Below are 24,116 nucleotides of genomic sequence, written 5' to 3'. Positions count from 1 at the left end.
GCGGCACTTCAAGGACCAGCCGTGTATTCTGGAGTCCGGAATGATGTGAACGCAGCAGAGAAATCGTCGTCCCGCACTAGATTTGCTGAGTCAACGGGACATTGTTAATCCGATCTCAGTCTTTCTTTCTATATCGAGGGCTCTAATTTGGAGCCTCAGGCACGAACGCTACAGTGGTATATCTTTCAGGCTAGTAAGCAACCTTCAAGAAGACATGGTTCAAGTTCATGGGATAAGATAACTTTCTACATCGATGAGCCTGAATTATCAGAGCTTTGTGTGGTGTGGTGGAAACGCTGTAGCTCAACCACTCCCAATATATATTCCTTGTTACACTCCGTGTCGGACTACAGAGGCTGCCATGCAGTTGCTGGATATATCACAACCTATTTTCCTTGCAACGTTATCTACAGTACACGACGAAGTCACCAAGACACCAACTGTCAATCCATACTCTTCACGTTGAGCAAAGAGATGGCTTCAGACATGTCATGGCTCAGGCCGCAGAGCTGATGTAGATCTATGGATCCTGCCAACTTTCAGGCCAATCGTGTACCGCAGTACTCAGAGTTCCCATACCCAAGCGCTTCTCTAACCTTAGGTATGCATACTTAGGTACCTTTTATGTGCAGCATCATGATTAGCTCAACCCCAATTCTATGACGACTGACTCATGGTATGAGGGGCCATGGCCTCTTGCATCTTTCTCAACCAGATCTTTGGTTTGGGGCTCGGTTATGTTCCCTGTGCCTACTTCAGATCCATCTTGAAGCATCAGAACATCATATCGGGCAGTATCTAAAATGGGTCCTGTAGAAGCTCCGCAGTTCTATAAAAACACACTCGAGCCGATTGAGATAAACCAAACGAATTTACTCAATGCATTGACGGAACTACGTTCCGCTACCCGCCGCGGGGCTGAATTGGTGGAAAAGGGTAGTCCTGCAGAACGTGACGGAAAGGCGGGCCTTTTCATGGGCATCTTAGGTATATCTGTCGTCTTATGTCCGAACTTGACGACGCGTGAGTGTATAGACTCACTGACTTCTCTTACGTATAGGCATTGCTCTCGCTTTTCTCCGACTTGATCATCAAGCGTCGTCCTTAACAGAGGAAGGGGAGACAAGCTCCGCAGATTATCGAAAGTTGGCCACCGAGAGAATCCCAAGCCATGGTCCCAAGGTTCCTCTTGTGCCAGGGAGATTGTCTCCTCTGGGTTCAGGGAGCCCGCTAGCTGCGACTGTCATGCGTATTCATGCAGCAGCCAAACTAGGCCATGCCGTTTCTGGTACTGATGTCGACACTCTACGCGATGCGGTCGCAATTGCACTTAAACATGGTCATATCGTCCCCCAGGCTAATCAGAACATGGGAGGAGATGAAGTCCTCTATGGACGGGCTGGGTTGCTATGGTCCATTCTGAACATCCGAGTTCTGAGTCTGGATGAAAAGAGCGCGGAAGCTTTGAGGCCAGTTTCCGAATCCGTTCCGCATCTGATTAAAGTCATAGTGGATGCTGGACGCCAGGGGCATAGGGACTATGTCCAGGCTTACGGAAATACTGATGCGCTGCCACTGATGTGGACATATAAGGAAGGTCGTTATGGGTTAGGAGTGTGAGTATTATCTTCAACTCTCCCGACGTATGCACTGTGCTGACGGTTCCAGGGTCCATGGCATGAGTATGTATTGCCGAGTACTGATTGACGGAGTAAAGTAGCTAACTTGCAAAGCTGGTATTCTCGCTGTACTACTGGCGTGCAAAACAGAAGAGCTTAATAACGGCACCTCACACGACTACTTCCCTTGGATAGCAGATACCGTCCTCGGCCTTTGTAGATTGTGCATTGCCAACAACGGCCATCTCCCAACTACCATACCGCCTCGTCAGTCCACTCAGCGAGCATCACCATTGGTGCAAATCTGCCATGGCAGTCCCGCTATATTACTTCTCTTAGGCTGTACCAGGAGGAACCGCTACCTTGCTTCAAATTTCTGGCAACCAGAATGGGACAAGGCTATCTTTCTAGCGAGCGAGAGGGTTTGGGAGGAAGGGCTGCTTTCGAAAGGCGGGAGTCTCTGCCATGGTATTACGGGCAACGCGTGGCCGTGGCTACTTTTGCACGACAGCTGCGAGTATGACGTGGAGTTGCTGGAGACAGCGAAGCGGAACTATGGGGAACGGACAAAGACAACTACTGTCGAACAACCACAGCCTGCTCTCACGGGAGACTACTTTCTGTCCAGAGCCCTTGCGCTACTGCTCCATGCGCGGGAAACACCCCCTTACAATGCCTCTCCGGAATCATCGACATATGTCTACCGTATGCCAGATCGGCCCTACTCTCTGAGCGAGGGTCTGGCTGGGACGATCTGCGCATGGGCTGATGCTTGTGTGGTCATTCAAGCACGACTTCGAAAGATAGATGTCGAGAAAGGCAATGCTGGATCGATTGCTGCCGCCCTGAAGGGTGATGCACTCTTTCAGGAGTTAGAAAATCGGAAGTTGGGATTCCCAACCCTGGCCTACCACAGACCTGCAGGTCTACTATAGGCAGTCCAACTCTGATTCTTGTGCCTCGAATGAAATGGTGTCCATTAAACCTTCCTAATTTATTCTCTATATATCATGATCCGTTCCGTTATCATCTCATCACTCATGTAGTTACATCAAAGGTCAGTAAAAGGAAGCCCAACAAATTGCTTATGAAACACCCGAAGCCCTAACGCCATGCTAGCAAAACCTCATCGGCCAACAAGTGGGAATGAAATAAACCATAACAACGATTGAAGGTGTGATCGAAGCCGAATAGTTCAGAATAGAGTAAATCCGGACCGATAGATAGGTGGTTGACCAGGAATCTGAGACTTGAATTCGACTCGTTTCGGCAAGAAGTTGCCCTGTGGAGCCTCAACAGCAACCCTCCATCGACGCCAGCAGTTATTCGACTGATGATGGATGTCACCACAAAACGTACATCGTGCCGCGTTTGGCCGTGCACGGTGATTCCGTCCTTCCGGCTCTGGCTGACTCTGACTGCGGTTCCTTGTCTTTCGCTCCTGTTCCTTGCGCATTTGCTGTATCACGTATTCATTGATTTCCTCCTGGCTGGGTCTCTTCTGGTGTCCCTTGATGCTGCCGTTTTGAGGCAAATATTTTCCATCGTGGCTCATCTGCCTGACGACAAACGCATTGATCTCGTCCTGTGTAAGCGCTCGCGGGTTTGCTGGCACGTTGGATGTTGCGGCAACGGAACCTGCATTATCCGAAGCGTTTCGCGCTTTCACATCTCCCTGTTGGATGATCTTTTCCTGCTCAATGGCTAAGCTTGCAAGCTCCTGGAACGTTACGTGCTCGGTCGAGTTGGCAGCGGTTATGCGCGGGTCGCGCAGCATGGTCGTTGCCCATTCCTTCCATTGAGGACGTGATTTGAGCTTGGTGAGGAACAGGGTATTGACATGAGCATCGGGGATCTGAAAATTGTCGTCGATTTGCATAAGACCTTCTCGTACAGCTTGGATGAGAGCAATGAATTCGGCGACCATGTCGGACTTGCTGGAGTCAAGATCGAGGAACTCGCCGACTTGGTGCATCATTCGGATATTCCGTTGCCAGATATCCATATCGGCCTTGGCAGAAATTGAATACAAAATGCTCTGTGATTGAAATGGACGAGATTATACGAAAGTATCTGTTCCTGATGATCCTCTTCTGGTGATGTTTATGTTGACCGGAGAGTCGGCGCCAACCAGTGGTGCATGATGTCATGTGTCAATCTGACTGTATTGTATTTACCGGATGATGTTATGTCCCTTCCCTTCTAGTTCATTCCTGTACCTTTGGTATTCTAAGCAGAATTTCAATATTCTTCTTCAATCTCTTCCATCAATGAAAAGGGCACAAAGTTACAACATGTCTGTGGTAGGTACTCAGTTTCCAATCCCTGGATAAGACTAAGCTTCGATGGCATCGTGCTGTATGGAGTAGATCCGTGGTAGTTGTGTTTCAGGCTTCCAGCACTAGCCAAAGCCGAAGAGTGAGTCCCAGCGTCAGCGTCAGCCTCAGCCTAACTGGCGATCGTGAACTGGAGGGGGCCAAAGAAGGGTCGATTACTCATGATAGTAGCGCTCGTTAGATCGGAGATGCTCTTTGCATCCAAACCATCAACTTGTGTTTCGACCTTTCCACGTCAGCATAGCCGAGAATCTATATATGACAGGCCCTTCCAAAAGATGCGACCCTACGCTTGACACTCGATTTGAGACAACGGACGCTGATCAGTTCGGGTCCCGCTGAGCGGAAGATGGACATCGTCCCGCCATCGTATCAATTTGCAACAGCCAGAGATGCCTGGTCCATAATCGCTCATTACATCCCATCAAGCGACCTATGCTCGGCTGCCCTCGTCTGCCGAAAATGGCACGGCCTTTTCATGCCCTTCCTTTGGGGTAATCCAGCCTCTCATTTTGGAACCGAAAATGATGCGGTCTATGGTGAGACTTGAGGGTCCAGCTCTCTCTCTCTCTGCGGGTTTCCGCTAACAGAAAGATACCTGATACCAGTCGCGTTGACACGATTCAGGAGGACATTGAGATATGCCCGTCTTGAGGTGCGAATGCTCACACATACGCTTCGTATGCCACCGGCCCTCTCTGAGATCTATGGCGGCCCGCGACCCGAATGGCTGAGGGAGATTCTTGACTTTCTACCCTGCCTGCAATCTCTCATTGTATCCAGATTACCTTTCTTTGACCATAGTGCTATGATGGCGTTGAAGAGACCCGCCAAGCACGAACCGCCTGATGCAGCGGCTTTCAAGACATACAGCGTCAGATTGCTGATGGCGGAGAGAGAACCAAATGCGACGTCACAGGGACTCGCAGAGACATTGCTGCGGTTCCAAGAACTTGTGTACTTGGACTTGTCATATACGACTCCTGCTCGAGATCGTATGGTATTTTCTTCCCTGTCTCAACTGGACAGGCTCCAGGTGCTAAAACTCCGAGGTATCGGTTTGAGAGACAGTGAAGCTGAGTTCTTAGCCAACGCCATTGGGACCAGGGTCCGTTTCTTGGATCTGCGTAACAATCTGCTGACCGATATGGCTGTGCGATCTCTGCTGCAAGCTTCATTTGTCCCTAATGGCCTCCCCACAAATGAAGTTGACCGGAGAGGAGGATTATCCATATTTCATGATAAATTACTCAGACGCGCTGATTTAGATGCTCAGTTTGTCAAAGCTTTGACACAACCCTTTACAGGCCGTTCTTGGGTTGAGGGCCTTTCGCACGTAGGAATAACACATCTCTACATCGCGGACAACCAGCTTACAGTCGAAGGCGTTGCGAGTCTCCTGGCTTCATTGAGACTGCACGTCCTCGACGTTGGAACGGTTGATACAGCCCAAACCTTGGAGAGAACACGACAAACGACAATTTCATCGCCTATGACCGAGAAACTCGCTAGATTCCCTGGGGCTGAGAAATTGATACCAGTACTTGGGTATATCGCTAAAGAAAACATGACATATCTTCGAGCTCACCATGCTCTCTGCACAGCTGACACTTCTTCTAAAGCGCCTGACTCAACGCGGGACTTACTGCCTGAGCTTTCAGACGAAGCCAGCAGTAGCCTCCAACGCAGGGCGGAAATTGACGCTGCAAACGTGATTCATGAACTATCCGCAGAAGCTCATCCTGTTTTTGAGCTCGAGGCCACTGAGAATGCCGGACTTTCGAGCCCAGCCGGTGATATAGATGAGTCGCGCCTCCAGTCAAGCACTCACCGGGACGTCCCTGTACCTCAGGTGAGAAGGGGTTCCATATTTGCTCCCGAGGTAGTCGAAACAAACCAACGTCAGGACAGCAATGGCAACATGACAGCCGAGCGTAGCGAAACAGTGAATTCTATCCCTTTCACTGCTAGCATAGGCCCAGCTCCAGCATGCCTTGCACAATCCGGTCTGTATTTGGCGGCACCTGAACCGGTTTCACGATGTGCCTCTGCAGTTTCACCCGAGGATTTTCAGGCACAGAAGATCCAAGAACTGCTTGCCAAAAGACCTAAGAATCAGAGCTTACCTCGCCGCGATGGTAGGGGAGGGAGCTTCCCGTATTTGCATCCTTCCCACGTCCCTCACCTCGAGACTTTAGTGTTAACCGATGTTCCGTCTCATGTTCCTGAAGGCTCTCACATCCTGCCTGCCCTAATTCGCTTTATAACCGCCTGTTCGAACGAGGCCCTGTTAGCTACTCTCCTGGCGGGATCGGACTACTCTCTTCCCCCTGGAAGAGCCCGAGCTCACGCTGAGCAGGAACGATCTCGGTCGCTTTTTGCTCTGCGTCGCTTGGTACTTGAAATTACTCCCACGACTCATCTGGCAGGTCCAGACCGGATCAGCCCGTGGAAATCTATCAGTCAGCAAAATGGGACGTTAAGATCCAGTACCGGCGACCGTGATTCCGAGAATCTGTGGTCCGCAGCTACAGGCGACTTTAGTTTCTTCGGGGAAGATGAATGTGGTATACCCGAAAATGATCGGGGGAAATACTTTCCTATGGCTACACTCAATGAGAAGGTGACGCTCATACCAGAGGACGAAGATCCCGGGCGTTCGGGATCTCCAGAAACAGATGCGTCTTTCGCGTCTAATTCATTCCAGCCTGCTGGAGCTGACTCCCGACAGAATCGGTTGCAGACTGGCTCGTCGATCTCGGTATCCGGCTCTGTAGCCGATGCTCGATCAGGTTCGGTTACGGCCAATAAAGGTGATGGAAGCAGCATGCCCGCTGCTGATACCAAACAGGTCGACCTTGTCGCAGAACTGGCTGCCTTCCGCCGAGCAAAAAGGCTCGAGTACGAAGAAGTTGTCCGAGCCGATCGGGAGAGGCGAAGCATGAGCTGTACTGCATCTTCCCATCTTTCTCCCCCAGCGGAACCTATTCGATCAGTGTCTCCGAGTCCGAGTGTAAGAACCATGGCAGCGGTCTCTACACCTCATCTGTCCATAGCCCAGTTCGTCGAAGGACATTGGAAAGGCGAAGTAAAGATTGTCCGCAATGCAGCGCCAAAGGGGCGGACTGGGGTCGTCGATATGTATGGGAATTACTTTGAAAAGGGGTATCTATACCCTTGAACGATGATATATTTATTGTTTTACTTATCAATGGTAGCTTAGGCTGGCATTAGATATGCAGAATTACTTGCACCGGTGGACGTGCATAGTTGATCGTCTGGCAAATGCATATTTCTGTCATTTAAGGCCAGGAGAGCTTCTACTGTAGCCCTAGTCCGGGCCTGAATGGGTCAAACGGCAGTGTTGGTTTTCAGCTGGTATACCATAGTCAATTATTCCAATTGTGGTCGTGGCGGAAGAGTTAACTGTTAAGGTAGAAGCGGAGACCGGGCTCCTCGCAATTTATTCCTCGTTCCCTGACTTTCTCTAGTTCATGCAAAGTTACCCTATGGGACAACCGAGTGGCTTGGAAATCGTTTTTTTATTTAAATTGCGTCTCCTGCTCACGGCGACAGGGAGCGACCATTAAGCCTTGTCATGCCTTATTTCGAACCCCCGAAGACAGACTGAAACCCATTCATTCCATTTTGAACCGAGTAAGAAAGTTTGTACGAAAAAGAAACGTCACAAAACAGAAGTCATTAAGACCAATCCCATTTGATCATCTCTTTTTCCCTTCCTTACATAGCCTTGGCGGCCTGAGGGGGAGCCAGCTTCTTGCCGTCCTTGTTGTACCTGATACGCGGGGGAGGAGCACGGTTACGACGACCTTCCCGGGAGCGGACACTGTAATGGATTGTTAGTAAGACCTGATTCTTTCCTTCATGCTGCATATCCATGTAGATTCCCAGCTGTATCAAAAACGGGATGGTGCGTACCGAACGATCTTGCCGTGGATAGCGCAGGAGACGCAGTACTGCAGCTTCAGGTACATCTTAGGGACGGCATAGTCGGTGAAAACGGAGGCGTCAGAGATATCACCTGTGTGTTAAGAAGGCCTCTGGTCAGCTTCGTTGTCTATCAGCTTCCATTTCCACCACGTCCAGGTCATGCGTCGAATTGTGATAGCTGCGTCCAAGAGATTCCATCCGTCCAATCCAGTTCCGAATCATCTCAACGGCGCACTACGGACGTGGCTTCAATGGTATGGTTTGACAAGGGCTCGAACGTACGGATGGCAGCGGACTCAACCATGTTGCGGATGGTGAATCTCTTGATCGCCTTGTCCTTAGGAGTGCAACGAGCGCAGTTGGAGCAGCGCACGGGCTTGACGTGGCCGCGGCCGTTCTTGTTGCGACCGCTGTAGAGAAAGAACAAGAAACGTCAGTATGGATCGATTCACTCATGAAATTGAGGTCCAAAATTTCCCCTCCTCTTTCAATTCCATTATGAAAAGCACCGCATATACAGCCGACATTCTCGACAGGCGGGAAATCAGGACGCTTCCTTCGGCGGTGGCGGATCTTCAAATTTGACAACCGGGTTGAACATAGGAAAAGGGAAATTCGCTCTTACTTGTTCGCCCTCTTCTTGACCATTTTGACGGATTTCTCTGCAAGGTACGGTCAGAGATTTGGAGTTGTAGAGGGAGGGAGGCGGCGTACTTGGCTGTCGGGTTTGGTTGTCGTAAGGCACTGGACGCTCTCAATCGCTAGTCGTGAATGAGGTTGTGCCGGTTTGTGTGGAAGCCCTATGGCCTTAAGCGAGCCTCGGTCACGGGATAGTCCTGGTGCCTCAGGTACTAAGGCATTCTAAATTGGTGGTCTGACATCCTAAAACCAATTAGATCATCACGTGCAGATCCAGTTCTTGTCGAGGGGAGCCTAAATTAGACTAGTGGCCGGGTCGTCCCAGCATTACGGGTCTTACGGTACTCACGTACGGCCCACGGATGTACCTAACCATTCCTGACGGGGACTCGTACCACTCTGTGGTGTCAACAGAGTGGCTCCCGTGAATGGGGCGTATTGTTATTACCCATTGTTTATCCTGCCCAACTCTGGCTGTTATTATTAACTCACTAACAGCCAATAGTTGACCCTCGAACTCCCTTTGAGACAACCCCTGTTCATCCGTATCTTTCTCGTTGTACTTGGGTCGTGCTGGTGGTCTGCTGCTCATCCTCAGTGGTACGTTGTATATCTCTGCTGACAGTCTCTTTCGTCTTCTCTGTTGAATCTGACATTGATCGAGTAACTCGTGCTCAGACTCCTGATACCTATACATTGAATAGGTCTGACAATCTAGCTCTCTCGGTTCCTGATACCCCCTCACCGAAAATCCGTCCATACCGATCGGTGCCATGTCGGCTGCAGGAGGAACCTATCGGGGCACAACAAGCCAGAAGACTCTCGGAAGAGGGAGGCTCCCGGACTTTGAGAACAGTCCTACATCCCACATTCCGCGACCTCGACCAGAAACTGCAGCTTCAACGCACACACCGTCCAGCGACGTTGGAAGTTCCACCATGAGTGCTGCAAGCAGGCAAAGACAAACCCAATCGAAGCGAGATGAGGTCAGTATTCCCTGGTGGCCTATTCTTGGCCTCAAAATTTCTAGTTGCACGGCCTTCTATTCCCTCCTAGCCCCTTGTTTATGGTCTCCCACAGACCCGTAGCGAACAGCGATTGCTGGCATAGGAATGAATTCTAACGCGCTGTTATGAAGGCTATTCGACGCAAGATGGAGGCGGACCTCAATAAAAAGAGGCACCAGGCTCCCAGAGCGCATCGCACGCGCAAAGCTCCCCCAGGAACCGTGCTGGCTTTGAAGCCTAGCCAAGCCCTTCAGATTAAACCCAACACTACCGTTGCAGAAGCCGCACAACTGATGGCCGCGAAGAGAGAAGACTGCGTTCTTGTCACAGACGATGATGATCGCATCGCTGGTATTTTCACTGCGAAGGATCTTGCGTTCCGTGTGGTCGGAAACGGTCAAAAGGCTCGCGAAATTACTGTTGCCGAGATCATGACGAAGAACCCTCTGTGTGCAAGAACCGACACCAGCGCGACGGACGCACTGGATCTCATGGTTAGAAAGGGCTTTAGACATCTGCCGGTTATGGATGAGAACCAGGACATCTCCGGTATCCTCGACATTACGAAGTGCTTCTACGACGCGATGGAGAAGCTGGAGCGTGCGTACAGCTCTTCCCGAAAACTCTACGATGCCTTGGAAGGTGTGCAGACAGAACTAGGCTCCACCCAGCCTCAGCAAATTATCCAATACGTAGAAGCACTGCGGTCAAAAATGTCCGGCCCGACCCTCGAGAGTGTCCTGGATGGCATGCCTCCGACTACAGTATCTGTGCGCACTTCTGTCAGGGACGCCGCGGCTCTGATGAAGGAACATCACACAACTGCTCTGCTCGTGCAGGACCAGGGCTCCATCACCGGTATCTTCACCAGCAAGGATATTGTCTTGCGTGTAATTGCTCCAGGACTGGACCCTGCCACTTGTAGTGTCGTCCGTGTGATGACCCCACATCCCGATTTTGCTCCTGCTGATATGAGCATCCAAGCCGCTCTCCGCAAGATGCATGGTTCGTGACCTCGGTTTCTCTGAGGCTGCAACAGATTGGCTAACCCACTCTACTCCAGATGGTCACTACCTGAATTTGCCTGTTATGAACGAGACGGGCGAGATTGTCGGCATGGTGGATGTGCTCAAGCTCACTTATGCTACTCTTGAGCAGGTTAGTCAAAGTCTTTCCGAAAATTATGACTTTCAACTGACTAGAGATGCAAGATCAACTCCATGCAATCGCATGACGATGAGGGCCCCGCATGGAACAAATTCTGGTTGTCAATGGATCATGAGTCCGATTCAATGGTGTCTGGCAGCCACCAAGCGCCGAATCGTTCCGTTCTCAGCCCGGAATCACCTAGACAGGGTGTCGACAGTGTGCTCCCTAACGAATCCGCGTCCCACCACGGCGGAGATGAGCTCTCGGAATATCACGACCATCACCATAACCACGACGAGAGCACTCCGTTCCCCTTCAAATTCAAGGCTCCTAGCGGCCGCGTGCACAGAGTCAATGTTGTCACTTCCGCTGGGGTCGCTGACTTAGTCGCCCAAGTCACAGCCAAGTTAGGCAACGAGCTGGAGGCCGTCGGAGGTGAAGCCACCGTCGAGGAGGGCAAACTCAGCAATACCGGTTACGCGTTGAGCTACTTGGACAATGAGGGTGACACTGTTTCTATCACCACCGATCAGGATCTGGCAGATGCCGTCAGTCTCGCCCGTCGCTCACACCGTGATAAGGTGGATCTTTTTGTGCACGACCCCGCTCAGCCCCCAATTCCGGCAACGTTGGATCCCCAGCCTGCTCCGGCCAGAGTCGTCGAAGAGAAAAGTTCTGTTGTTGCTGAGGAGCGGCTCTCCGAGGAGCCGCTTATCCCCAAGGCCCACCAGTCGTACCCAACACGTCCCACCGAGGAGCAGTTCATCGCCGGCGTACCCAATGAGCTTCTACTTCCAGGTGCCATCGTAACCCTGGCAGCAGTTATTGCTGGAGTATTCATCCTCAGCCGCGCGACAAGTCGATAGACGATGACACCGGTTTCCAAAGCGTGGTTAGTCCGATGAACGGCAAGCACATTATGTATATCTGTCAATCTACTCTATCCCAAGTGCGACCTCTTCCCTCCTTCATTTTCCCATTCTCCATTACCATCTTCATTTAATCTAAGTGTGACTGTTCGGATACCGTTAGTGTTTTAGTGAGGGCATATTAGCAATGCATATAGTTTTCCCTAGAAGCATGAAAATCTGTCTCAAGAATATGTATTTCTGTTATTGAACTTCTGTAAGGGCGTCTCAGTAGAAACCACATGGCGGTGTCAAAAGTGCATTGATGCCTGGATGCCTGAGACTTCCCAATTAGGCCTAGTGCGGTGCTCCCTCGATGGCTGGAATTATTTTTTGGTTTCTGAGGCTTCAACTGGTCCATCCCACATCGCTCACGACGCCCTGAATTGTCCCCTCCTGTTCGCCAGCAGCTCCCTTGTCGAGCTGGAATGCTGAGCTTGCACTTGTACTGTGCATATTTCTGGATTTGATTATCGGCCTTATCTTGTCAGATCACACTAGTCTTTAGTCTTTCAACAGACACCGTTCAACGGAGTTTGTACTTACAGCTTCTGTCCACCCCCACCAAAGAAAAAAAATAATAACAACCAGAAAAGGGAATACAGTCCCCATCCACCAGCCCAGCTTCAGCGCTGGATACACACACTCACCGCCGTTCCTAAACGGGGTACAGTCGATCTACAGCTGAATTATCGTTTCTACGTGACGAGCGATCAACATGTCGCTGCTCCCACCCGAGGTTCACTCCGCGCTGTCCCAGCTGCTGCGCGCGTTGACCACACCCGATAACACGGTCCGTACTCAGGCGGAAGAACAGTTGAATAATGACTGGATCCAGAACCGTCCGGATGTTCTTCTTATGGGCCTGGCCGAGCAGATTCAGGGTGCGGAGGATACAGTAGTAAGTGATACAAGTTTTGTCAGGGGATATGGGGACCGTGTCTGGTGTAGGCAGAGAGACAGACTGGAAGCCTTCTTCCCATTACGAACTTAAACGCTGTGCCCGCGTCTTGCTGAATTCGACTGATTTTGGTTAATCTTCACCCGCAGACGCGTACATTCGCCGCCGTGCTTTTCAGAAGAATCGCGACCAAGACAAGGAAAGACCCGGTCACAAATGAGGCCAAGGAACTCTTCTCAACACTCTCCGGGGAACAGAGATTGGTCATCCGACAGAAGTTGGTGAGCTGTTTGACGACCGAATCTGGGACTGATGTCCGGAAAAAGATTGGCGATGCAGTGGCGGAGGTTGCCAGACAATACACCGATAACGGTATGCGCAATTTCATGGGTGGTGGAAAGGATTTCATATCTGATAAATTGTCTTCTTTAGGCGATCAATGGCCCGAGCTTCTCGGCGTGCTTTTCCAGGCCAGCCAGTCACCCGAGGCAGGTTTACGGGAGGCCGCCTTCCGCATTTTCTCGACCACTCCCAGTATCATCGAGAAGAACCACGAGGATGCCGTTTCAGGCGTGTTCGGCAAGGGTTTCAAGGATGATGTTGTCACTGTATGTTGCGACCCTTCAGCACAGCGTTCGCGAGAGTCCTGGTTGACCATTGCGCTTGTAGGTTCGCATTGCTGCTATGGAGGCCTTCGCCTCGTTCTTCCGGTCTATCTCCAAGAAGTCTCAGCCCAAGTTCTTCGGACTTGTCCCCGACATGCTCAACATTTTACCTCCTCTGAAGGAGTCCTCCGAGAGCGAGGAGCTATCTTCCTCCTTCTTGGCTCTCATTGAGCTTGCCGAGGTTTGCCCAAAGATGTTCAAGGCCATGTTCAATAACCTGGTCAAGTTCAGTATTAGTGTGATTGCCGACAAGGACCTCAGCGATCAGGTTCGCCAGAATGCCTTGGAGCTGATGGCTACGTTTGCCGATTACGCCCCCTCGATGTGCAAGAAGGATCCCGAGTTTGCTCAGGAGATGGTCACTCAATGTTTGAGCTTGATGACCGATATTGGAGTTGACGATGACGATGCTTCGGAATGGAATGCGTCCGAGGACCTGGACTTGGAGGAGAGCGACCTTAACCATGTTGCTGGCGAACAGTGCATGGACCGTTTGGCCAACAAGCTTGGCGGCCAGGTTATCCTTCCGGCGACCTTTGCCTGGATCCCCCGCATGATGTCGTCCTCCGCTTGGCGCGATCGCCACGCAGCACTGATGGCCATCTCCGCCATTTCCGAGGGTTGCCGTGACCTGATGGTCGGTGAGCTCGATCAAGTGCTGGCCCTGGTTGTCCCGGCTCTCCAGGACCCTCATCCGCGTGTCCGTTACGCGGGTTGCAACGCCCTCGGCCAGATGAGCACCGACTTCGCCGGAACGATGCAGGAGAAGTACCACAACGTTGTGTTGAACAACATCATCCCCGTGTTGGATAGTGCTGAGCCACGAGTTCAGGCCCACGCGGCCGCCGCTCTGGTCAATTTCTGCGAAGAAGCAGAGAAGAAGGTACTCGAGCCGTACCTTGCCGACCTTCTGAGACATCTGCTGCAGCTTCTGCGCAGCGAGAAACGTTATGTGCAGGAACAAGCGCTGTCCACAATTGCCACCATTGCCGACTCGGCGGAGAACGCCTTCGATCAATTCTACGAGACCTTGATGCCATTGCTCTTTAACGTCCTGAAGGAGGAGCAATCCAAGGAGTACCGTCTGCTGCGTGCCAAGGCTATGGAGTGCGCGACTCTGATTGCTCTGGCCGTGGGCAAGGAGAAGATGGGACAGGATGCGTTGAACCTCGTGCAGCTGCTCGGCAACATCCAACAGAACATTGTCGATGCGGACGACCCGCAGTCGCAGTACTTGCTCCACTGCTGGGGCCGTATGTGCCGCGTTCTTGGTCAGGACTTTGTCCCTTACCTGCCAGCTGTCATGCCTCCTCTTCTGTCGGTTGCGGCTGCCAAGGCCGACATCCAGCTGTTGGATGATGAGGACCAGATTGACCAAGTTGAACAGGATGAGGGCTGGGAGTTGGTCCCCCTAAAGGGCAAGATCATTGGTATCAAGACCAGCGCATTGGAAGACAAGAACACCGCCATCGAGCTGATTACCATCTACGCTCAGATCCTGGAGGCTGCTTTTGAGCCCTTCGTGCTGGAGACGATGGAGAAGATTGCCGTGCCTGGACTTGCGTTCTTCTTCCACGACCCTGTGCGGGTTTCGTCCGCCAAGCTCATCCCTCAGCTCCTGAACTCGTACAAGAAGGCGCACGGTGTTCAGTCTCCCGGATTCGCTGCCATGTGGAACAGGGTAGCTGAGAAGATCATTGAGGTTCTGAGCGCCGAGCCCACAGTGGACACTCTGGCGGAGATGTACCAGTGCTTCTACGAATCCGTCGAAGTGGTTGGCAAGAACTGCCTGAGCCCGCAGCACATGGAAGCGTTCATCGAATCTGCCAAGTCCACGCTGGAGGATTACCAGGTCCGTGTGAAGGCTCGTCTTGAGGAGCGCGCCGATACCGAAGAGGGTGACGAAGAGGACCTCGACTACGAGTATGCGGTTGAGGACGACCAGAACCTGCTGAGCGACATGAACAAGGCGTTCCACACCATCTTTAAGAACCAGGGCACAACTTTCCTACCCTCATGGCAACGCTTGCTGCCATTCTACGATGCGTTCATCACCAGCCAGGACCCCACCCAACGGCAATGGGCTCTGTGCATCATGGACGACGTGCTCGAGTTCTGCGGCCCCGAGTCATGGAATTACAAGGACCATATCATGCAGCCCTTGGCCGCGGGTCTGCGCGATGAGAATGCCGCCAACCGGCAGGCAGCGGCTTACGGAGTCGGTGTTGCCGCTCAGAAGGGTGGCCCTGCCTGGAGCGACTTCGTTGCTGCCAGCATCCCGAGCCTGTTCCAGGTGACACAAATCAACCAAGCTCGTACAGAGGAGCATGTATTTGCGACCGAGAACGCCTCGGCCAGTATCGCCAAGATTTTGCACTATAACCCCAGCAAGGTGCAGAACGCGCAGGAGATCGTGGCGAACTGGATCAACACACTTCCGATCACCTACGATGAGGAGGCTGCTCCATACGCTTATTCCTTCCTTGCCCAGTTGATTGACCAGTACGTTTGTTGTCCGTTCGGTGATGTGCTCTGTGATTGACTGACCATTGAACAGACAAAACCCGGTGGTGATGTCGAATGCCGACAAGGTGTTTGGATACATCGTGCAGGCTCTGGAAGCGGAGACGCTACAGGGCCAGACAGCAGGACGCGTGGCCAACTCGGCCAAGCAACTGGTGGCCGCTACAGCGTTGAATGCAGAGCAAATCCTGGCAGGAGTGAGCCCTGACAACCAGGCTGCGGTGCGAAGCTACTTCCAGTGAGCCTTTTATAATTTGTTGTTTCCCTTTGTCTCTCGGTATGAATCTCGATATGCATGCAAGTATATGAATACAACTGGCAGTTATGATTTGTCGTTTGTTGTTTTTTTTTATTCCTGTGATGAATCTCTATACAGCGTTGTGCGAGAGTCTGATCCCTCGAGGGATTATTTATCTCGTGAGTCACAAACCATGATTTTGGATTGAAATAGACAGTATCTTCGTCCTCTGGTAAATCATCTCGGTAATGTGTCATCATAAACATCATCAAAGTACGGCTTTATAATAGCCACAATCACTCCACGACCATCTCCAGGATCTCCAGGACTTGCCCCTTCTCCGTCAACGGCACGGGATTCGTCTTGCACCAGCGATCATGCAGACTGTTGGCCGCCAGCTCGTCCAGCGCATCCCGGCCCACCCCCACCTCCTTCAACGAGCGCGGCATCCCCAGCTCCCGAATAACCGCATCCAAGACATCACCCAGATCCGCCGACGAAGCATCGACGCCCCGATCGCGCAGCACGCGCGCCACCTCGGCGTTCCGCACAAGAAACTCCCGCACCCGCTCCTGCTGCTCGCGATTGGCGCCGTGCTTCGCATTGAACTTGCACACAGCCGGCAGCAGGATACAGCTCGTCTCGCCGTGTCCGACCCCCAATGGCCCAAGCTGATGGCCTATCCCGTGGCTGGCGCCCAGCTCGACCGACGACCCGCCCGTCAACGCCGCCATGGCGTTCACCGCGCCAAGCTGGCACTGTAGACGTGCGTCGCGGTCGGCGCTGTCATGTTTGCACCGCAGCAGGCCTGGGACGAGCAGCTCCAGCGCGTGCATGGCGTGCGCGTCTGTCGTCTTGGTGGTCCCCGCCGTGGCGCACAGCGTCTCGACGCAGTGGTCTACGGCGCGGATGCCGGTGCTCAGCCAGATGGATGGCGGGGTGGTGGTTGCGAGGTCCGGGTCGAGGATGACGAGCTGGGGCCCGCGGGTCGGCGCTTGGAAGGAGTGCTTGCGGCGGGTGGTGTCGTCTGTTGCGCCGGCGAAGTTGGAGTACTCGCCTGCGGAGAGGGAGGTGGGGATGGAGATGATGGGGATGGCGGGTGCGTGGATGTCGGCGCGTTGGTCGGGACCTGTGGCTAGAGTTGCGAGGTCGGATGCTGTCTGCACGTTGTTTGCAAGAGCCTGTGCTTGTTAATTACTTACTTTGAGAGAAAGTGTGGGAGGAATACCAATGCAACGACCTTGGCTCCGTCGGTCAGACTGCCTGCGCCCAGGGTCAAGAGTAAATCAGCCTCGACTCGGCGCGCATCGTGCACGATTTCCAGGACTTCGGACCATAGCGTATGGCTCTGCATGCCGATCCGGCGGCCTGCAACCTTTTCCGGACCCAGCGCCGCGGTCAGACGGTCCAAAGCATCTGTGTTGCGGGCCAGCGAGCCTGAGCAGATGATGTAGATCTTTGAGGCTCCGAAAGTGCCGACGACGGCATGTTGGGCGGCAGCGGCGGGGAATTGAATTCCGTACGAGAGCAGCGGACGCGGCCGGTCGGCAAAGGCTGGACGGAAAGTTTCTGGCATTTCGAGTGAGACTGGTCTCTAGATAATGAAAGTTGGCGTATGTATAATCGGTGATGAACGGAAAGTGCATACAGCTGCAGGCTGAGGATGAGACGCGGGGCTAGGGAGATTCCTTGATTTCTAGGCTCAAGCAACGGTCGACTGAGACTGCATCATGCATCATGCATGCCACAAAATTGAATTCAAACTGTTCGATTGGATATCTTATAACAGACAGAAACGTACATACACGCGAACGCCTCCAATACCCAGAGATGTATACAACTTCTTTTTTGTCCAGTTATCACCGGTATATGAATCACTGATGTGCCCGCTTGGCCAACAAGTTCAAGGCACTTCCCGCTAGAATGAAGCCACACTGGTCCTTGCTCAGAGTGTGATTGACCGGAATCGTCAGCTTCTGGCCGTTCTTCTTGGTGACCTGCAGCTGGATTGATCCCTGACCGCCGGACTGCAGTGTCTCGTACAGTCCGACAGTGTCGACCTGGTCGCATGCGTCGATGCGGTCGTAGTCGGCCTTGTCGGCGAACGTCAGAGGAACCACGCCCTGCTTCTTCAGGTTGGTCTCGTGGATGCGCGCGAAGCTCTTGGCCACGATGATCCGGCCGCCCAGGTACCGTGGCTGCAGCGCCGCGTGCTCACGCGCGCTACCCTCGCCATAGTTGTCCTCAGCCACCACCAGCCATTCAATGCCCTCGGCCTTCCACTGAGCAGCCAGGTCGGGAATCGAGTGCTTGTTGCCAGCGTCGTCGTACGCAACGTTCGTCTCACCCGTGGCAGCGTTGACCGCCCCGATCAGAGTGTTGGCGGAAATGTTGGGCAGGTGGCCCTTGTACTTCAACCACGGACCGGCCGCGGAGATGGTGTCGGTTGTGCACTGACCCTTGACTTTGTACAGGACCTTCAAGCCCGACAGCTCGCCCTCAGGGAAGGGAGCAAAAGGCTCCAGCAAAGCGAGACGCTCAGAGGTGGGGGAAACAATGACCTCGACCGAGGCGTCAGGGACACCAGCGCTGGGCTGGAAGGCAGGGTTGCCGTCGGCGAACCCAGCACTGGGAAGGTCAGAGCCCTGGGGAGGGCGGAACTTGAAGTCTTCACCGCTCGGGGTCTTCAGAGTGTCCGTCATGGGGTTGAAGGTGGTGCTGCCCGAGTAGGCAAGGGCGGTCACAATCTCTGGCGACGCCAGGAAGTTCATGGTGCGTCGGTTGCCATCATTGCGTCCCGGGAAGTTACGGTTGTAGGAGGTGAAGATGGCATTGTCCTCGCCCTTGGTGACACCATCGGTTCTCTTCCACTGCCCGATGCAGGGTCCGCAGGCGTTGGCCAGGACGGTGCCGCCAGCCTCGGAGAAGGAAGACAGGGTCTGATCACGGTCCAGAGTGGCCCGAATCTGCTCACTGCCAGGCGTGATGAAGAAGTCCGCCTTTGGCTTCAGGCCAGCCGCTGACGCCTGCTTGACCAGGTCCTCTGCGCGAGTCATGTCCTCGTAGGAACTGTTGGTGCAACTACCGATCAACCCAGCACCAAGAGCTTCTGGCCACTTGTTCTCGCGGACGGTGTTGGCAAAGTCAGATAGACGCACGGACAGATCCGGAGTGAAGGGTCCGTTGACGTGAGGTTCCAGCGTTGACAAGTCAATTGTGATCACCTGGTCGTACTCTGCACCATCGTCCGCCCGCAAAAGATTCTTGGGGCCAGATGCAGCAATCTCGGCCGCCGCCTGGGCCACATGGCCTCGGTGCGTCGCCTGCAGGTAGGGAACCATACTGGGGGAGAAGGGGAAGACCGACGTGGTGGCTCCGACCTCCGCACCCATGTTGCAACAGGTAGCCATACCGGTGCAGCTGAGCGTCTCAACACCGGGTCCATGGTACTCAATCACATAGCCGGTACCACCTCGGACGGTGAGCTTACCAGCCAGATGCAGAATGATATCCTTGGGAGAGGCCCAGCCGCTCAGCTTACCCTCAAGTCGCACGCCCAGAATACGAGGCGCCTTCAATTCCCAGGGAGCATCCACCAATGCATCCACAGCATCTGCACCACCGACACCGATAGCGATAGCTCCCAACCCTCCCGCATTAGGTGTGTGGCTGTCCGTTCCCAACATCATCAGACCAGGAGCCGCGTAGTTCTCCAGCACACTCTGGTGGATGATACCCGCACCGGGGGGCCAAAACTCAATACCGTAGCGCTTAGCGGCGCTCTCAAGGAAGTCAAACACTTCCCGGTTACCCTCAATAGAGGCAGGCAGATCGGTGTCCGCGCCACGCTCACCCACAATCATATGGTCGCAGTGGATACTGGCGGGCACCGCGGTTGACGGCAGGCCACAGGACATGAACTGCAACAACGCCATCTGGGCCGACGCATCCTGCATCGCCACTCGGTCCGGCTTCAACTTCAGGTTGGCCTTGCCCCGAATGTCTTTTCCATTGTTAGTGCCCGTCAACAGGGACTCCTCCGCGTTGTCCAGGTGGGCGTAGAGGATCTTCTCCGCCAGGGTGAGGGCACGCGAGGATCCCAACACCTTCCGAACCTGCTCGAGATTCCGCACAATCTTAGGGTAAGGCGGCATGCGTGCGGCCGATGCCTCAGTGGCTAGACCACGTCGTGCGAACAATTGTTGCGGGGAGAGGCATTTCGGGGCCAGCTATGGGGCAGTGGAGTTAGTCATAGTAGGGGAGAGAAGACAATTGTCTCTAGCCTTAAATTGCACCCAGTAGCCATTGACAAAGCACGGGGAAAACCTACCCTGCGAGAGGCGGTAGCCCGCTGCCAGACAAGCTGCCTCACCATCTTGACGGCCTGTGGAAGTGTGGATTGCGGAGAAAGAAGACAACGCTCGGGAGATGGCAATATTTAATGCCCTTTTTTTTGCTGCTTTTCGGCTTACTTATTTAGCCGCAATCTGATTGGTTATGAGTACGCCGATGCCGGGCCTGGCATAGATCTTACAATACGTTACGTTCTTGTCACACCCGTAGATAGGTAAGGTATCACCCAGGTATTAAGGTATCTTAGGCATCCAACGTAGTGGTATCTGTCTAGCTAGGTAGATATTAGGTATTTGAAGAGAAGATTCGTAGTGTTACGACTCATATCAGCTACTCTAATCAAGATTGCAGAATGGTGACAAATCATTTCTGTTAAAGAGCCATATCATCCCAAAAGCGCCCAGACAAACGCCTGAACTAAAATCTCAGGAGAAAATCGCAAACATTGAAGAGAGAACCAAATTTCAACCCGTTGGTACATGAAAGAAGGGTGCAAGATACAAGGAGTATCATCAGCAGAGAATTAAGCGCTGTTTCTCTCTTCCTCTTCAGGTACAGCCGCCCGCAGCTCCCATACGATATCATAGCATTCAGCTAGCAGCGCATTAACGCTGCCCTGTCCTTCGGGAATGTCGTTTCCCATGTAGAATTTGCCGTCAACTCGCATGTTGTCAATGGAGTTGAGCTGTGCGATGTCAACTCCTGTGCCTTGCAGGGAAGCTGGAGGTTACTCACCTTCATACTGTATGGGTACAATTCTCGAGAATTCGAGACACCTCCCGACTCTTTGACTTCCAGGAGACATCGTCGCAAGGTCTGCAGCTGATTGTAGACTGGCAACAAAGCCTCAGATACGGGTTCCGAAGAGATCAAAAGTGCGTAGATATAGGCGTAGCTCCTCCGAATGAGGTATAGTAATGTCTACCAGCAATCAGCGACAAGCCTCATCAGGAGTTTCAGCGTGCTTAATCCTTACACGCTGCGCATGGAGATCTGCCGGCTGCCCTTCAGCATCCACAAAATTTCCATCGACCCGAGCTTCATCAATACGGTCGAGTTTCCGCTGATATCCGAAAAGGTCGGTCTCCCGAAGAGACCAGGCTTGAGTTACGGAGAGTCGGTCCAGCTGGTTACGAATCTCCAGCAGTCGTTCGTATTGGTCGCGGAAGCGCTCGTCAATCTTTCCCTCTCTATCAGACAAACAGTCAGTCACTCGGTCACTACCCGCCATGGCGAGATCCTAGGCAGAGGAATGGGCGGTCTGACCGTTCCAGCACAATCTCGGTCCAACGCCAGCACCGGTCCAGCAGTTGCTTGACCCCGTCTTGCCCTTCTAGGGGCCTGCCATCTGCTCCAACGAAGTAACCGTCCTTCATTGTGTCTTGGATTTTCGTCAACTGCTTCCGAAGATTGATCACTTCCGTTGCGGAGAACTAGAAACCACGCACCATTAGCTTGTCCACTCATTCCCTCCAAAAGACACCCCAAATTTCAGGGACTACCTTTGATCGAGTATTAGCTGCCGCTGTCGACCGCAAGACTGAAACGAGAGTCTCGTGGATGGGTGCTAGCTCAGGGTTCATGGATTCAAGGCCACTCCGCAACTTATCCAACTTCAATTGACACTGTTCAAGTCGACTTTCCAAGAGCGTCATCAAGGCTGGGGAATATGCGTCTCGACCACGCTCGACTGTCTCCTTCATGTTGGTCAGGGTCTTGGTGATCGAGCTGAGATCTTTTGAGCTGTAAAAGCCAGCCTCTTCGAGGTGGTCAAGCAGGCGCTAATCGAACAGGTCAGGAAACAGAATTGTATGGCGGAGACAGCTCAAAAAGGAACGCTATACCTTGACAGTTGTTGCAAGCGAGTATCTATCGTCAGGTAATGTTAGTTCAGACAAACACACGACAATCCACAGGCGACTCAGGAAACATACACTGCGGGAGCCTCATTGTTCCTTCCCACGGTCAAGAACAGTAACGAGATCAATTGAAAGCAGTCGTCGAGTACGTAGTCGACTAGAAAGAATCGATCAAAAAGATCGCAATCGTTAGCCCATCTTTCGCCAGACCGACTATATTACGCGCAAGGCCCACTCAGATGCTAACGTCGGTTGTGTATCAGCCGGCGGTCTTGTTCCTTCCGCACAGCATTGAGCTTTTCCACCTCTGAGATCACTTCCTCGTATAGTGGGAGCACATCGCGAGATTTGATATAGGACGACTTGTCTTGTTTTAGCAGCAAGAGTGCATCTCTGGTGCGGAGAAGACGCTCCAAAATCGGCTGCTCCTGCGGGTCGAAGGGGACGGGGACCGCGGGAGAGTCCATGATGCCAATAGGAGAGAGAAAAAAGAATGGAAATGTCGAACCGATATAAGAAGGTCGGTTAGTGGTACAGAATCCGAAAATTATGCACCAAGTCAAAAGAAGAGTCGGCCGTGTGGAGTAGACACCAGTACAGACATCCGATAACCCCTCTAGGTACTAGTAGATTGGAAGCTGTCGGAATGAGGAGGGGTGTTTCTATGATGGCATCATCCTTTCCCCATTGGGACTAGGGCAGAATCACGGGAAAGCTTTGGGACTAATCCCGATCGGGACAGCCCTAAGCGAGGGCTTTTGCACCAAACACACAACTTCCGCTCTGGGAACAAGTGCCAGCCCGACCATCTCCATCGACAAGACAGTAGAAAAAAAAGTCTCCGTCTTCCTCTTCCTCTCTCCTCCTATCCCCATCCCTCTCGAGACTCCCTGTCAAGTCCAACCCGTCGACCACCATGTCTACTGCCGAGCTCGCTTGCTCCTACGCCGCCCTCATCCTCGCCGATGATGGCGTCGAGATCACCGTACGTATTGGTCCATGAATTTCTCGAATTATCTGCGGCATGGAATTGGCAAACAACTTTGGATGGATTGCACGGGCAGAGGAGGAAAAATTCAGAAACGGCTACGAAACTGCAAGGCAAACAAGGAACTGGGCTGATTCATGGTTTTTCTGCGATTATAGGCCGACAAGATCCAGACCCTCCTCGGTGCTGCTAAGGTCGCCGATGTTGAGCCCATCTGGACTTCCCTCTTCGCCAAGGTAAATACTGCACCACCTTTTCGCAACAATCTTATGTGACAATGGAACGAAAAATTGGGCCCGCGATCTGGACAAACGCTTACGCTGTGACTTCTTTTTTCTCAGGCTCTTGAGGGCAAGGACATCAAGGACCTCCTGACCAACGTCGGCTCCGGTGGTGCTGCTGCCCCCGCTGCCGTTGGCGGTGCTGCTGCCGGTGCTGCCGCTCCCGCCGAGGCTGCTGCTGAGGAGAAGAAGGAAGAAGGTAAAGACTCGATACTTGTGAGACTGGGCTTTGGGAACAGGAACACTGATCGTTTGTACAGAGAAGGAGGAGTCCGACGAGGACATGGGCTTCGGTCTGTTCGACTAAACGTCCTAATCCGTTCGACGTTCTGTTTTCTTTTTTTTCCTCGTTTCTCTCCTATCTCCTTACATCACTCGAATCTCTTGTACCCGATACAACGCGACTGCACGAAGACCAAAAAGGGAAAAAAAGAAGAATCAAACGGACGAGGACATCTGGTGGGACTGGGCGCTTTGCTTGCATGATGGGTTCCGTCGTGACAGAGGTACCGGTACGGATGACGCTAGGATTTCGGGCCGTCAAGTAAAGGGAGAATTGGCATATCCATATCTGCCGAGGGCGAGATCGTTGTGGCCGCCCTCGGTTAGAATCATAATAGGTTCTGAGAAAAAGTTTTTGCCATTTACTTGATGCTAGATACTTTTCTAGCATAGTTGCCCAGTTCTCATGCTATGTCT

General features: G+C 52.7%; 10 protein-coding genes across 10 annotated transcripts; 5 read left to right on the top strand and 5 right to left on the bottom strand.

Annotated features, from left to right (window-relative positions):
- Nucleotides 1-803: 803 nt before the first annotated feature.
- Nucleotides 804-2,554, top strand: ALT_8448 (lanthionine synthetase C family protein; the record flags this gene model as incomplete). The annotated part of the gene is made up of 4 exons (XM_033556990.2): nt 804-987; nt 1,061-1,616; nt 1,669-1,682; nt 1,734-2,554. 4 exons carry the CDS (start codon nt 804-806, stop codon nt 2,552-2,554), a joined length of 1,575 nt encoding a protein of 524 aa, XP_033412881.2.
- A 260-nt stretch (nt 2,555-2,814) lies between these two features.
- ALT_8447 (uncharacterized protein) lies at nt 2,815-3,624 on the bottom strand (the record flags this gene model as incomplete). The annotated part of the gene is made up of 1 exon (XM_033556989.2): nt 2,815-3,624. One exon carries the CDS (start codon nt 3,622-3,624, stop codon nt 2,815-2,817), a length of 810 nt encoding a protein of 269 aa, XP_033412880.2.
- A 992-nt stretch (nt 3,625-4,616) lies between these two features.
- On the top strand, nt 4,617-7,136 carry ALT_8446 (uncharacterized protein; the record flags this gene model as incomplete). The annotated part of the gene is made up of 1 exon (XM_033556988.2): nt 4,617-7,136. One exon carries the CDS (start codon nt 4,617-4,619, stop codon nt 7,134-7,136), a length of 2,520 nt encoding a protein of 839 aa, XP_033412879.2.
- A 560-nt stretch (nt 7,137-7,696) lies between these two features.
- ALT_8445 (40S ribosomal protein eS26) lies at nt 7,697-8,554 on the bottom strand (the record flags this gene model as incomplete). The annotated part of the gene is made up of 4 exons (XM_033556987.2): nt 7,697-7,802; nt 7,895-7,997; nt 8,189-8,316; nt 8,532-8,554. 4 exons carry the CDS (start codon nt 8,552-8,554, stop codon nt 7,697-7,699), a joined length of 360 nt encoding a protein of 119 aa, XP_033412878.1.
- A 764-nt stretch (nt 8,555-9,318) lies between these two features.
- ALT_8444 (CBS and PB1 domain protein) lies at nt 9,319-11,567 on the top strand (the record flags this gene model as incomplete). Its single annotated transcript, XM_033556986.2, has 4 exons — nt 9,319-9,531; nt 9,684-10,557; nt 10,616-10,710; nt 10,764-11,567. 4 exons carry the CDS (start codon nt 9,319-9,321, stop codon nt 11,565-11,567), a joined length of 1,986 nt encoding a protein of 661 aa, XP_033412877.1.
- A 760-nt stretch (nt 11,568-12,327) lies between these two features.
- ALT_8443 (nuclear import receptor PSE1) lies at nt 12,328-15,940 on the top strand (the record flags this gene model as incomplete). Its single annotated transcript, XM_033556985.2, has 5 exons — nt 12,328-12,510; nt 12,660-12,882; nt 12,943-13,118; nt 13,180-15,677; nt 15,733-15,940. 5 exons carry the CDS (start codon nt 12,328-12,330, stop codon nt 15,938-15,940), a joined length of 3,288 nt encoding a protein of 1,095 aa, XP_033412876.2.
- A 292-nt stretch (nt 15,941-16,232) lies between these two features.
- ALT_8442 (iron-containing alcohol dehydrogenase) lies at nt 16,233-17,512 on the bottom strand (the record flags this gene model as incomplete). The annotated part of the gene is made up of 2 exons (XM_033556984.2): nt 16,233-17,117; nt 17,165-17,512. 2 exons carry the CDS (start codon nt 17,510-17,512, stop codon nt 16,233-16,235), a joined length of 1,233 nt encoding a protein of 410 aa, XP_033412875.2.
- Nucleotides 17,513-17,810: 298 nt separating this feature from the next.
- Nucleotides 17,811-20,311, bottom strand: ALT_8441 (aconitate hydratase ACO2; the record flags this gene model as incomplete). The annotated part of the gene is made up of 2 exons (XM_033556983.2): nt 17,811-20,165; nt 20,267-20,311. The coding sequence occupies 2 exons, from the start codon at nt 20,309-20,311 to the stop codon at nt 17,811-17,813; spliced, it is 2,400 nt and encodes a 799-aa protein (XP_033412874.2).
- Nucleotides 20,312-20,812: 501 nt separating this feature from the next.
- On the bottom strand, nt 20,813-22,615 carry ALT_8440 (DUF2408 domain-containing protein; the record flags this gene model as incomplete). The annotated part of the gene is made up of 8 exons (XM_033556982.1): nt 20,813-20,974; nt 21,025-21,210; nt 21,266-21,479; nt 21,556-21,722; nt 21,792-22,070; nt 22,134-22,158; nt 22,224-22,305; nt 22,396-22,615. The coding sequence occupies 8 exons, from the start codon at nt 22,613-22,615 to the stop codon at nt 20,813-20,815; spliced, it is 1,335 nt and encodes a 444-aa protein (XP_033412873.1).
- A 449-nt stretch (nt 22,616-23,064) lies between these two features.
- On the top strand, nt 23,065-23,724 carry rpp1 (ribosomal protein P1; the record flags this gene model as incomplete). The annotated part of the gene is made up of 4 exons (XM_033556981.1): nt 23,065-23,133; nt 23,295-23,372; nt 23,478-23,616; nt 23,678-23,724. 4 exons carry the CDS (start codon nt 23,065-23,067, stop codon nt 23,722-23,724), a joined length of 333 nt encoding a protein of 110 aa, XP_033412872.1.
- Between the last annotated feature and the right edge of the window lie 392 nt (nt 23,725-24,116).

The sequence above is a fragment of the Aspergillus lentulus genome (genome assembly GCF_001445615.1).
Source record: "Aspergillus lentulus DNA, contig: Alt16, strain: IFM 54703, whole genome shotgun sequence".
In the NCBI taxonomy this organism is placed as follows: Eukaryota; Fungi; Ascomycota; class Eurotiomycetes; order Eurotiales; family Aspergillaceae; genus Aspergillus; species Aspergillus lentulus.
Note: the sequence above shows the minus strand (reverse complement) of the source record. Positions and strands in the feature narration are given on the sequence as shown.